Source organism: Moschus berezovskii, chromosome X (genome assembly GCF_049115385.1).
Source record: "Moschus berezovskii isolate FMDL1 chromosome X, NW_MosBer_1.0, whole genome shotgun sequence".
In the NCBI taxonomy this organism is placed as follows: domain Eukaryota; kingdom Metazoa; phylum Chordata; class Mammalia; order Artiodactyla; family Moschidae; genus Moschus; species Moschus berezovskii.
In genome coordinates this window covers 16,316,545-16,330,915 of record NC_142488.1, presented here as the reverse complement: position 1 = coordinate 16,330,915, position 14,371 = coordinate 16,316,545, and the positions used below count along the sequence as shown (strand labels likewise).

Genomic DNA, 14,371 nt, shown 5'->3' with positions numbered 1-14,371 from the left:
GTCCAACTCTCACATCCATACATGACCACTGGAAAAACCATAGACTTGACTAGACGGACCTTGGTTGGCAAAGTAATGTCTCTGCTTTTTAATATGTTGTCTAGGTTGGTCATAACTTTTCTTCCAAGGAGCAAGCGCCTTTTAATTTCATGGCTGCAGTCACCATCTGCAGTGATTTTGGAGCCCCCCAAAATAAAATCTGTCACTGTTTCCCCATCTGTTTGCCATGAAGTGATGGGACCAGATGCCATGACCTTAGTTTTCTGAATGTTGAGCTTCAAGCCAACTTTTTCACTCTCCTCTCTCACTTTCATCAGGAGGCTCTTTACTTCTTCACTTTCTGCCATGAGGATGGTGTCATCTGCATATCTGAGGTTAATGATATTTCTCCTGGCAACCTTGATTCCAGCTTGTGCTTCATCCAGCCTGCCGTTTCTCATGATGTACTCTGCATATAAGTTAAATAAGCAGGGTGACAATATACAGCCTTGACATACTCCTTTCCCTATTTGGAACCAGTCTGTTTTCCATGTCCAGTTCTAACTGTTGCTTCCTGACCTGAAAACAGATTTCTCAAGAGGTACACTATCTCTCCCTATTTTCTTTTTCTTATTCTTCTATTGTTATAAATAGCATGACCTAGGTAGAGTCTGTCTTAAGTGATAAAGTTAGCCAAAAGATGGGGAACTGGGGATGGGAGGACATGGACCCCACAAAGGAGCAAATTAGCTTAGCTTCCCCAGGGTCATCTTTACATTCCCAAGTGTCTGAGATAAGACAGGCCCAGAATCTCATAGGAAAAATGAAGAGGAGACAAGTGGTCACTGTGATTAGGTACAAAGCAGGAACACCAGAAGCTAAGTGTGCCTCCACATAGTAATTCACAAAAGAATAAATATTAATGCCTGATAATGATATGAAAAGATGTTTAGTTTCACTAGGAATCAAGGTAATGCAGACATTTGACCGTTAAATAGGTCACGATTAAAAAGATGAACAATAGCCAGTGTTAGCAAGGGTGTGAGGACACCCTCTCAGACAATGTTACAGGTGGGGTAAGTTGATAGGTACCAGTTTCTGACAGCACGGTTTGGCAATGTGTATTTACACTTCAAAGGTATATGGCCTTTGAGTCAGCATCTCCGACTTCAGCCAAAAAAAAATAAGTACACAAGGAAACAAAGATATAGCTACCAAGTCATTAGTAACCTCTGCCTTGTTTATGACATGAGGGTAGAGAGAGGATGGGGGGAGCCTGGGAAAGAGAGGCCCACACCTTTGAAGGGGTGAGGGGAGGAGAGAAGCTAAAAGGGGAGCAGGAGTAAACACTGAGGCCAAAGGGAGAGGCTCACAAAGGACCCCATGAGAAAGAAGTGAGGAGAGTACACACGAGGGGGGTGTGAGGAAGAGATAAGGAGGAGGCAGGGGATGGGGCAGACAGGGAGAGAGAAACCCCATGGGGTGCAATCCACTGCCACCACCATACATCTGCATCACACAGGTACAAAGAAACAAAGGTTGAAAGAGGGTTGATGAGGAAGCTCAAGATACGTGACAGCAAACACTGTGTGACCAAGCTTAGCTAGAGTGACACATGAAGACAAATGCAGCAGAGGGTGACTGTAAGGGAACCGCGGTTCCCACTAAAGGTGCTATGGTAACTGGTTTAGACTCTATCCTGTGTTTTCCCAGACTGTCAGAAATTTTAGTAAGTAATTTCTAGCAATAGGGAATACACTAAAATTCCACAGAGTTGAGACAGACCTTTGTTCTTTCTGGTGAGAATTAACACACATGCAAACAAATTAAGTAGGTGCAATGGTGTCCCCTGCTTGTCATACTACAGAAATGCTCTGTTCCTCACGTGATCAATTTAAACTGCCCATTAAAATTTCATTTGTGTAAACCTGTACTAGAAAGATAATGGAATTAATTTACGAATACAGATGTCATCCATCTAACTATTCTTTGGCATTTATCAAACCACAATGGTTTTCCCTTGAAGTTGTATCAACATCAGAGATGTAAAGAGAAGCTGTGTAAATTCTCAGGAGCAGGCATTTGATGTAGGCACGGGGCAAGCACAACAGGGAAGCAGGGCAGTGGGCCCAGAGAAGCTGTTAATGAACAGGTGACTGCCACCGGCCACTGAGGCTTGGTCCTTCTGCGAGCCATCCCAGGCACTGTGGAGAATGAGTCACACAACTGTCCCACCAGGGGAAGGGAGTCAGGGACCTTCCTCAGACCCTCTCTCCCCATTGGTCTTTGGTAGGAGCAAGAGTCTAGGGCCTGAACACGGAACTACTTGGATGACGTCTATTATCTCATCAACATCCCATTAATTCTCTGGAGGGTTAGCCCTGTTTCCCAGATTAGATATCTGAGATACAGAAAAGATTAAGCCATTTGCTAAAAATCAAATAGTTGATAAGTAGCTGGGCTAGACTCCAAATTCAGTGTTCTCTCTCCCACTCTAGGGTGCCACTTCATAAAGGCCATGGCCCGTCCATTCTCCAGCACAGCTGGCATTCCTCATGGGGAAAGACAAAGCCTGAGGGAGGGGGCATGTTTCCAGACTCTCTCCTCTCAAGGAAAATGTATGGAGATAGTTCCCCAGATTGTTTTAATAATCCTGCATCCATAGAAAAATCTTCTAGGTCTTCATCCACCAGAGCCATGTGAAATTTTTATAGCATCATCATCTGTGCCTACTCCCATCCCAAATACCAGTTACTATGAAATTATGCCAGAATTTGGATCAAAGTATGGGGGAAAATTCAAGACAAATTTTTATCTGATGAACTCATGGCAGAGAATCAAATTTCACAGAGAGTTCCAGATTTTAGTATATTAAAAAACAATCTGTAACTTTTCTGTGAGGAGAGTACTTTATTAGAACAAATAAAACATGCTGAGCTCTGTCGGGACACAGGGATCATGCTAATGTATGAGCCAAGGAGAGTCTTTTCTTGCTTTAGTCGAATGGATAACCACCTGCAAATCACTAGCATCTGAGGTTGATTTAAAATGCACACAGATATAGAAAAAAGTTCCAGGAAATTATTGCATTTATAGCTTGCCTGCAGTAGTCAATGGAAAGGCCCTTGTAGCTCCCAAAATAACACTCTGGATAGCGCTGTCTGCTAGCACCTTCGCTCCCTTGAAGGTATGGCCCCCGTTTGCACTTCCACAGTCTCCCCAGGAGGACAGCCCCTTTTCATAGGGTGCCAGGGGAGCGAACACGACCCCAACTCCCTTGTCCCAGCTGTACAGCAGCTGACTTGAGCAAGTCCCACCCCCAGAAGCTCCAGAGCAGCCCACCTGAAGGAGCCTTTGCCTTAGACCCCTACACCAAACACCTAACCATCGGTCACTTAGAAAGCAGAGCCCCCCTTAGCATTAACACTTGGAGGACACAGGATCTTCACCAAAAGGATAAAATGAGGAAATTCTGGCCAGGCAATAATCACCTAGACCTTTCACAGAACAGCATAAGCATCTGAGGAAACAACAGATGGCAATCCTGGACACAAATTACCATGATGCAAAGAACAAGACCCTGGCCAAACATTCAGTGGGCTGTCTGGGGATGAAGTATTTTCATCCTCTGGGTACAGAATTCTGTAATTCTTCGTCCATCATGAATGTGAGCAAGGCTCCAGACACACAGTATCTGTGTGTCTAGAAGGGCCTTCCTACCTAAGGACACCCCAGCCACGTGAAGGCCAGCTGGGCCTGGTCTGCTCATTCTCTGGACCCATAGAGACCTCTGTGGCAACACCCATCCACTGACTCCAACAGGAAAGGGAAGGGCTGGCATTCAGAAGGGCACTTCACCTGGCACACTGGGCTGGAAGACTTTATTCAGATCCAAGGAGGAGGCTCTGGAATGGGTTTTCTGTGGCCGCGGTGGTGGGGTGGGAGGGTCCTCGCCCCTTTTCATGGCCTCTTCTATGGAGGTGCTAGAGTAAGATCTGCAGCAAAATAAGGGAATGTCAGAAGGGAGACAGCAAAGCTTCAACCTGAAGTTGGGCTGAAACGGAAAATACCCACAAAAGTCTAAGTGACTGCCAAGGCCTGTGGAGCTCCCAGAGAGGCCATGTCCCTGCTGCTCACTCAATGCCACACCAGCTGCAACAAGCACCCAACCCCCGCCCGAGTCACAACCTTCTTTAACCTCTTTTCTTTTATTACACCTTAGACCTAAACTTACCCAAGAGGAAACACTTTCTGTAAATTCAAATCCATTTTGATTGGAATTGTTAATAACAATAACATGTCAATGCATCTGGTTAGGTACATCCAAATTTTAATAGAAGGGCTTCATGGTATTAACTGACCACAGAACTTGACTCCTGTTTACATGTAAGTGTGATAACAGGCACATATGGAACTGGGACAGATAAGCTGAGAAGAAGAATCAAATATTCAACGGAATATGCCACAAATGAAATTCAGAAAAGGAAAACATACATCAATCAGATTGAGGGGCCTTGGGTGTCCTATCATGAGAAACACAGGTTTGGGGAAAATTTCAAAGCAAAAGCATCCTCTTCACCTTCTCTCTCACTCAATCTGTAACAAGGCAGGAGCTAACTAGGCAATTTCTGAGGTTATAATTCCAATTAATGGCATTTAATGAAAAAGGAACTGGGTAAGTTAGCAACTTACATACATTTCATTCAAACTTCAATCTCAGTTTCTAAATTACATTTTTAAAATGCTTTGACACTATCTATGAGCCAAGGAATAAACCTTTGGACAGGAGCAGGTATACTATTTATTAGAGTCCTTTTTATTTTCTAAATTAATTCAACTAAGTACATTAGTCTATTGCTGAAGACTATGTTGATGAGTTCCCAATATGGTTTTCTAAGAAGTGCATATATACATTTTATGTCTGTTCTCTTCAGCTTCTGAGCTAACTTCATGCCAAAGAAGAAAATGACCTTTGAGTCAGAGATGTGTCCTAGAGACAAATTAGCCTCAGAAAATTGCCTTGATATTTAGCTATTACAGTAGCACTCAGGAAATTAGAATCTATTCATTACTTTTAAGCAACTTCAGTTCTTGGTAAAGCTAGTTTTGACATAGCAAGTTCTTATTTTCCTGAATTTCCTCAAGGTTTCTATGTGGTAGTCCAGAGTTTTGCTCATCATGCAAGGTTGCAATCATTAATAAAGCCACCATCATGACATGTGTATGCTCTTGCAGTGATCCTTGTAACAAAACTTGCAAGACACGCAAGGCAAAGGCAAGCAAGAACAGGAAGAGTGCTCTGATCCTTTCAACCAAAATAAAAGAATCCACAGAAAAGGGCAACAAAGTTTTCAAATGGGAACTCCTGATTAAAAAAGGAAATTAGGGACCCTAGCTAGAAAGAACTTTCTATGCCAGATATAACTCTAGTGACATTTTTCACTCAAGAAAGAAAATATAATGTGGTATGTATAAATCGTGTGCAGGTATATATACGCACATATACACATACTTGAGCACACAATCTCATACTACATATCTTATTTCATTTTACTTCCATATATAACCTATGTATTTATATTTTTATATAGAAAGGTAAATGAATATTCAATAAGTGAAGCTATAAAACTATCATGCAGCCAATTAAAATATAAATGTGCAGGGACTCAACAAAATAATGAATGTAGTAATATCAGAAGGGTGATTTCCCTTCCCCTTACATTTCTAAAAAGTTTTGTTATTCTAAACAGGAGGATTCAAATAATTTGATTCTCACAGTCTCAGTAAAGACCCAATTGGGTGTAGTGAAAATAACAACATCCAAATTAAACCAAAAGGACAATCCCTAAAAGAATCATATATAAAATTTATGCAGAAATATTAATAATAGAATGTGTGATTGAGATTTTGTCATTTTACTTGCTTTGAGAGACAGGAAGCTGGCAGAATAAAAAAAACTATGAGGGTTGATTTCTGACATTCAGAGAAGTATTTGTCTACTATGAAGGCAGACAAATGTTACTACTCCTACATCCTAGAGCCAGTACAGAGTAATCTGTAAAAGATCCATTCATCCTTTAAAAACAGGATGAGTAAATGTGGTGGCCATAGAGAGAAATAGGGACTATACCTTTTTTTCTACCAAAAATTACTGCACCTGTTGTTTTAACAAATATGAACGTTCGTTCATATTTGTTAAATGTATCTATTACTTGTACATATTTGCTTTAACAAATATGAACATAGGTAACTGGACCTTCTATAAACAAAGAAATAAAACTCTAACTTGGAAAATCCAGATATAAAAGATAAACTAAGGTGTAATTCTTTGACTTACAAGGAGACCAGAGTTCCTTAAATGGCAATATTTCAAGCATATAAAATATGATCATATTTAAATTCACCTTCTCAGGAACACATCTAGTAGCCAAAGGAGGGGAAAAAGTCATTGAGAGCCAAAGCAAAACTTGGAAAACATACAAGCAGCATCCCATCTCCCACTGCAGTCTACTGGTAAACAATAATCTCAACACCATGTCCCCTCCTTAAGGTTCTAGGAATTCTATCAGCATCTCTGTATTCCTCCTCACTCCTCCTATCTACTATCTGATGGCTCTCCCTTTGCTCCTAGCCTCTCCTGACTCAGCGATTATGAAGCTGAGAAGAGACTCTAACAGGATGAAACAGTCCATAAACGCTGCTTACCTACAGTTTTGAGCCTCACTGAAATCGCCAGAGCATTTTCATTCCCTACTCTAGATTTTATACCCAGACTTCTTATTTTTTGGTGTTCACCTTGTCATGACAGGAAATTTCAGTGTTAGTTACCTTTTAACCATATTTCCCTCTTTCCAAAGGTACTTTCCCACTATTCGGTATCATCCTGCAGCAACTGGGTCATGTCACACAGCCCCCTTCTTCGTGACAGCTTGCCAAAGAGCTGAAGCCCCTCTTCCAGCACCAGTAAACGCAGAAACTAAGAGCCTCCCCAGCAGCATTGCAGGCTCCAGTCAGGCCCCGAGAGACAAGTGAACTCACCTACAGCCTAAGTGTCCAACTGAAGGGAAAGGGGGATCGTGGGTTAGGTTTTTGGTTGGGAGATTTACTTCTAGTCAGGAAGAGGGCACAAAGGGCATTAAAGCAGAAATTTAAACAAACACTACCTGGATCTTGGTCTTGCTTTGAGACTGTTGGAATCCTTAGGAGTGGCTGAAACAAAGATTATTTGCTGTTTGCTTGGGTTTCATGTCTGCAGTTAAACAGGTTTTTTAGCAGCACCTGGGCTAGTACAGAACACATCAACAGTAAACGTGAGGCACAGACATCCCATGGAAAACTTGACCTCTTCCACATTTTTGTGACTCCATAATTTTATTTCTAAAGCTAAAGGCACAATTAACAGCAAAGAAAAAGCAACATATTTTCCCTTTCATCACAGCACTAGCCACAAAGCCATCTTAAATCAAAGCTGGCTAATGAAGAAATTCCAGTCTAAAAAGACAAATCCCCCCCCCAAAAAAGACAAATCCCTCAAGAGGTTATCTATTTATACAATAATGGGTTCAGACTTGAGGGTTTCTTGGTCTATCATGATAGTCAAGTATTAAATAATAACAGATTTTGAACCAGTCTTCCCTGAAGGCTAGGAAGAAATCTATCAGGCTACATATTTTTAAGGTTTTCTTAAAATACACCACCAGGACAGCATGACCACAAGAAATCAAAGCTCCCACAATTAAGCTGAAATGAACTATGCAGTTTTTCCCATAAGAAAATATTCTTGTGTCCCAAATTATACAGAGAGTATTATGAGATATATTTTGTCAACCAGACTTTTCCTTCACCAATTTAAATCATAAACTAGCTTGCTCACTACCAACACACATGAAGCCTACTTTCCCACCGTAAGCTGTTGGGAATAATGAGAAAGAAAATGTTTCATTGCATGATGTCATCTTCTTTTACATTACTCCAAAGATAAAAACCTTCCTTGGTGGGAAGCATGCTGGATTTCTGACGATCATTAAGTGAAAGTGTTAGTCGCTCAGTCATGTCTGACCCCATGGACCATAGCCCACCCACCAGGCTCCTCTGTCTTGGGATTCTCCAGGCAAGAATACTGGAGTGGGTAGCCATTTCCTTCTCCAGGAGATCTTCCCAATCCAGATATTGAACCCATGTCAATTGCACTGCAGGCAGATTCTTTACCAGTGAGCTACCAGGGAGCCTTTAAACTCCTTAGGTTAGATAAGCAGGGCAGAAATGGGGAACTGAGATGCTACCAAGGTACAAAGTAAACTAGGAACACACATTCCCTTCAGTATGGTCAGCTGCAGAAGACATGCATTTCTCCCAACCAAAGCACCCTGGCTTCTTGAAGTGAGGATATAGCCACCTTTTGACTATAAACCACCGGAAGGCTGCCAGAGCCCCAACAAGTGTGGAAGGCTGAGCAGTGTGAACCTGCCTTGCTGGGTCTCATGCACCCACAGTGGCACCTGCCTGAGGACAGACAACCACCCCCCCTCCTCCAGGCCCCTGGGTGGCAAAGAATAGTGGCCCAAAAGAAACTCTCCTCCAGCCCAGCAAGCTGTCCAGGAGCTGGGCAGACAGTGGGACCCCATTCACCATGGCTGGCTCTGATCGCTTCTCTCAGGCCCCACTGCTTCCCAGAAATGTGTGAGTCAGAGAAGTCTGTTGCTGCTACTACTGCTAAGTCACTTCAGTCGTGTCCAACTCTGTGCAACCCCACAGATGGCAGGCCATCAGGCTGCCCCGTCCCTGGGATTCTCTAGGTAAGAACACTGGAGTGGGTTGCTATTTCCTTCTCCAACTCATGAAAGTGAAAAGTGAAAGTGAAGTCGCTCAGTCATATCTGACTCTTAGCAACCCCATGGACTGCAGCTCACCAGGCTCCTCCGTCCATGGGATTTTTCAGGCAAGAGTACTGGAGTGGGGTGCCATTGTCTCTCCGTCAGAAAAGTCTGCTGCTGCTACTGCTAAGTCACTTCAGTCGTGTCCGACTCTGTGCAACCCCATAGACAGAAGCCCACCAGGCTCCCCCATCCCTGGGATTCTCCAGGCAAGAACACTGGAGTGGGTTGCCATTTCCTTCTCCAATGTGTGAAAGTGAAAAGTGAAAGTGAAGTCGCTCAGTCGTGTCTGACCCTTAGCGACCCCACAGACTACAGCCAACCAGGCTCCTCCATCCATGGGATTTTCTAGGCAATAGTACTGGAGTGGCTTGCCATTGCCTTCTCCGCAGAAAAGTCTAGGTCATGTTAAAAGACTATTACCCAGACCAGACCAGGGTATCTTGTTAATTCCTTTGTCCACTGCCACTATCTGTCTTTATACTGGGGTGTGGATGGGTGTGGAAGGAACAGAAATCCTGCTGGTGATAGGCAGACAGATGGGGTGAGGGGGGTGGCTGAGGGTTAGAGTCTAGGTCAACTCCTCCTAGCTGCGACATTCACTAGCTGTGATTTCTCTGAACCTCAAGTCTCCTCACCTACAGAATGAAGAGAATAAAAAAGAGTTTCCTTTCTAACACAGAGAGATAAGAAGGTGAAAGCACTTTAAAAACTAAATGTGTTCTAGAATTGCAAAATATTACTCTTGTATATGTCCTTAATTTTTTAAGCTTAGAAATTTGGTTTCAAAATTTAGTTTCTTCTAAGACAGCAAAGGAGGTACAGGTGGGTGCAGGAAATGGAAGGAGATAAGTGCTCTGCTGCTTAAGACCATCACGGTGGCAACTGCGAGACATACCAACAGCAGGCTGAAGGCTACAGTATGAGGACAAGCAGGTCCAACATCCTTGGCATGATGTGGAGACACATAGAAAAGATGGCCATGGTGCATAGTGGCCTGGTGAATTAGGCTGGAATGTCACATTAGCTAAGAAATCCATCAGATTCTACTACTATACACACACTCAGCAATTAAAAGGGTAAGAGCCTATGAGAAAAATTATGTACCAAGGAATACCCCACTCCCTGATGATACAATACCATCCCATCTATATGCCACAACATTCTCTTCACTGCCATTACTTTTATCATGGTTATCACCACCCTCTGCGGAAGGAAGGGCAGAAGTGGGAAATGAGATCCCAGGCAGGGCTGGGGAGTCCCAACAGGTTCCAGATCAGAAAAAGCTGGAGAACACGATTCTAGTTAAGTCTTCCATCAGCTTCCAAGCCCCTGAAAGTCGGACTCAGCATTTGGAGCCTGTGAACACCTGCAAAAATGGTGAGGGCAGGTTGTGTCAGAATCCAAGCAGTAGACCATGGGCAAATCATAGCTTCTCACTGAGCTGGGCAGAGAGAAGAATGAGAATTTCCTAGAACACTCCAGGCACGTCACCTTACCAGGAAACAGAAACAGGACAGGAAGGCAAGCCTAAAGTTTAACTCTCCAGAAGACAGCAACTCAACCAAGGTGAACTGCTAACATGGTATGGAAAGCCTCCAGAATTAGAAACCACCACCTTGAAACTCCTGTCTTTCACTAAGAATCCAAACGTTCCCCGGTATTAAGTAAGCTTTCAGATGAGGTATTCCCTCATATCCACTTCAGAAAGGGCAGCAAAGAACAAATCAGAAACCACACAGCATGCTCCCAGGCAGAATGTGAAACAAATTCAGATATACTTTACATACTGTGGTACATATACCCTGATAGGCTCTGACTGGTGATGGATGTCATTCGATGAAGAAATGTTGAAAATGACATCTAAAACTCCTGCCCCAGAGAACACGGAATGCTCATGGAAATAAACAGGAAGAGTTATAAGCCAAAAAGGTTGTTGGAGAAGCACAATTTAACTCTCCGAATTTAAATAGCTTTTATTAATACCATAACACGAAATTTACAAAAACTGGGATGTATCCACTTCATTTCCAAAAATTAAAGAGTTGGAAGGAACCTATGTCAGGTGATTGTCCTACACAAATAGAGCATTTCCCTCATGATGAAGGAACTTGAATCAGTTCCAAAAACCAAAACACAGCTTGAAAATTCCTACCATTTTTGGAGTCACAGTTAATTTACAATCTTAATTTCCTATTTCTTAACATTGCTTTTGAGAGGTAGTGGTTCCCCAAATAGGCTGAACATTAGAATCCCCTGGGGCGAGGTTTGTCTGAAAAGCAGATTCTTAGGCCCCATCACTGTAATCAATCATATATTCTCCTTCATATTTATTCTCTCTTCCTCCATCTCCCTCTTCCTCTCTCCCTTGCTCCCCATTCCTTTCTCTATTTCTATCCCTCTCTCTTTTAAACCTTAAATGAACTTGGTGTTTGGGAAATACACTACTAAGCCTCGATAAATATTGATTCCTTTGTTCTAACTTTAACAAAGCCTGGATGATAGCTAGCTAACTGAAACAAACATGATTTGATTATTAAATATTAAAAGAGAAAACAATAGACAAGAAAGGAGCAACTTCTTTCATGTCCCTATAACCAGAGCTACAAACATCCCTAGCCAGTATGTTCTAAACTAGGTTCATCTTGGTTCAATGACAGCTCCATTGAGAAAGCTGAGGACATAGGCCCAGTCATCTCCATGGTACACAGACACAGTCCTGACTCTCCAAAAACCTGAGCAAACACAACTTATATTTTTCTCCATGGAATCTACTCTGTGTATAAGCACATTTACCTGCTTTCCTGGTGGTGAAGTATAATGAAAATATTTGAGATTTTTATTTTGGAAATGGAAAGTTTCACCTATGAGTCTCCTGTTGATCCACTCCATCAGCTCCTTACTCTACAGAGAAACCACAATGGCTTATTGAAATCTTCCCAAATTAAAGCCTTCTCAACTTTTAACTTAGTGACAATGAGACCCTCAATTCAAACTGAGAGATCCTTTCAGTGAAAACTATACTTAGAACTTACAAAGAAATCACCCTCTTCTCATACTTGAGAAGAGTGAAGGAGTAAAAAAAGAAACCAAAAGGTTTCCTTAGAATAAAACGCACAACAAATATTTGGAAAGAAATATATATACACACACATATATATATGTGTATATATATAAAATCACAAATGTGCCAGTCTTCTCACTGAAACTACAGGGGTGTTTTTTTTAAGAAATAATTACATTTAAAATATATTAAATTGGTTTTCTCCTACCTGAATCCTCAGACATGTCCTTTGGTAAGGCTTCATCAGTAGCACTCTTCAAAGCTAGTAGTGTTTTGTTTTTAAAGAACAAGAGAGAGAAAAGAAGAGAAAAGAAAAAAAATTATATCTAAAGCACGTTAAATTAAAACAAAGAATTCCAAGTTATCACTTATGAAAATAGTGTTCTATATACCTATATGTTGCTATGCTGCTGCTGCTGCTAAGTTACTTCAGTCATGTCCGACTCTGTGTGACCCCACAGACGGCAGCCCACCAGGCTTCCCTGTCCTGGGATTCTCCAGGCAAGAACACTGGAGTGGGCTGCCATTCCCTTCTCCAATGCATGAAAGTAAAAAGGGAAAGTGAAGTCGGTCAGTCGTGTCCGACCCTCAGCAACCCAATGGACTGCATCCTTCCAGGCTCTTCCATCCATTGGGATTTTCCAGGCAAGAGTACTGGAGTGGGGTGCCATTGCCTTCTCTGATAAGTTGCGATAGCACTTACTAAAACAATAAAAGCCTCCTAGGGTATGATAATGGGCTCTACTCCTACAGAGAATAAAGACATATTTTCAATGTTCCAGAGAGGGTGCCACCAGTGGCTTAGGAGAGTATTACCAGGAAATATCAAAATTCCCCATTTTTTCCCAAGCAAAGACATCAGGATCTCTCTGGGAGTGAGAGCCAGGCTTCAGGATTTTTAGAGCTCGCCAAGTTATTCCAATGGGCATTTAAGGCTAAGATCCACTAGTAAAGAGAGTTATCAAAGTACTTGCTGCTACAGACAATATCCAGGTCTGCCTGCCCCTCCTGATCAAACACTGAAATAGACAGCATGCAATTATTGTAATTGTTTCCCTATTGTCTCAGTCAGTGAAGAATCCACCTACAATGCAGGAGACCTGGATTTGATCCCTGGGTTGGGAAGATCCCCTGGAGAAGGAAATGGCAACTCATTCCAGTATTCTTGCCTAGGAAATCCCATGGACAGAGGAGCCTGGTGGGCTAGAGTCCAACAGAAGGGATACTGGCTTGGGAATTAGAAAATGTTGGTTCTTACTGCTGCTCTTCTTCTTACTGAGTAAATGATTCATACTGCCTGAACTTGAGTTTACTCATCTATTTATTTTAGGCGATAAAATATACCAGCCTCCATTCAATTTTGTGAGGACTGAATAATGCAGTGCATGAGGAAGGACTCAATTGATTATAAAGCATTATAATAGAAGCATAGGAGGAAGTAGGGTGTTCTTCCTTCTCTTCTAGACAGTGCTAAGCCAAGTCATCACTGTGCTTGATGCTAGCTATAACAAGCAACACTGTGCTGCAATGCTCTCAACCACCCAGTAAGATAAGGAAATTGTTGCTGGGCTCCACGTCACAGCCCAACACCCACAAAGTCACAGAGAATAAAAGCCCAGGAACAGAAACTCTCTCTCCAGAAGGTAACTTCATCAACGGTTAGATCTGTGGGCAAATGCACATTTATATTAATATTCTGGGATCACACCTGCCAACACAAGATGTTATGTTCTCAAACCATTCAGCTTCCAGTCATTTCCTAATTAGTACAGCCAGACTCCAATATAAGGTGTCAGAGTAGCCTGAGGATCAGCTGTGAGTACAGGGTCGTAACTGAAGGGCTTTGGACACTCAAGCTCATTACTGCTTTATGAACTATAGTTCAGTGACAACAACTGAACAACTTAATCCATCCAAATGTGTTCATATACTGAAAACAGTCCTCATACACTCTAGAAACCAGCCATTCCAAGAGAAGTAGATAAAAAAATACATAGAAAATGTTCCTAAAGGGAGAAAACTCATTCTTTTCATACCTTGTTTGTCATCACCAGTCACATCTAGGGTAGGGACAGGAAAGTCGGCCATGTCTTTAATAGACAGCTTCTTGGAAAAGAAAAGTAAATTAATAATATGGGTTGGAATGAAAATGAAGTGATGTTCATATATGATGAAAATGTTTTTAAAGCCTGTATATTTTGCCCATATTTCTGTCTTCCATAAACCTTGACATTTAATATTGTTTTTTTTTTTCGGTTTCTAGTGAGGTATAAGTTAATTTGCATTGAAAAATTTTATATATACAGAGGAAAAACATAATGATTTAGGCTGAGGTCTATGTATAGAACATACATTGTATCTGAATCTGGTGTGGGATTCAGCCAGAGTTGTAGAGCCCATGACTTCAGCCAAGAACAAACCTATGTTCTAGCTATTTTCTCACAAGCAGCAAGAG

The 14,371-nt window shown here is 41.9% G+C and overlaps 1 protein-coding gene across 7 annotated transcripts in view; it reads right to left on the bottom strand.

The window, feature by feature from the left end:
• Positions 1-14,371, bottom strand: part of REPS2 (RALBP1 associated Eps domain containing 2) — a 257,054-nt gene that overhangs the window by 93,245 nt on the left and 149,438 nt on the right. For 3 of the 7 annotated variants that reach the window (XM_055393986.1, XM_088834233.1, XM_055393987.1), the window contains exons 10-13: positions 13,953-14,022; positions 12,125-12,178; positions 7,143-7,188; positions 3,838-3,974 (exon numbers count right to left, since the gene is read on the bottom strand). In XM_055393986.1, coding sequence (XP_055249961.1) covers positions 3,838-3,974; positions 7,143-7,188; positions 12,125-12,178; positions 13,953-14,022 — 307 coding nt within the window. The remainder of the gene's footprint in view (positions 1-3,837; positions 3,975-7,142; positions 7,189-12,124; positions 12,179-13,952; positions 14,023-14,371) is intronic. The other 4 variants (XM_088834234.1, XM_088834236.1, XM_088834232.1 and 1 more) reach the window with 3 other exon arrangements.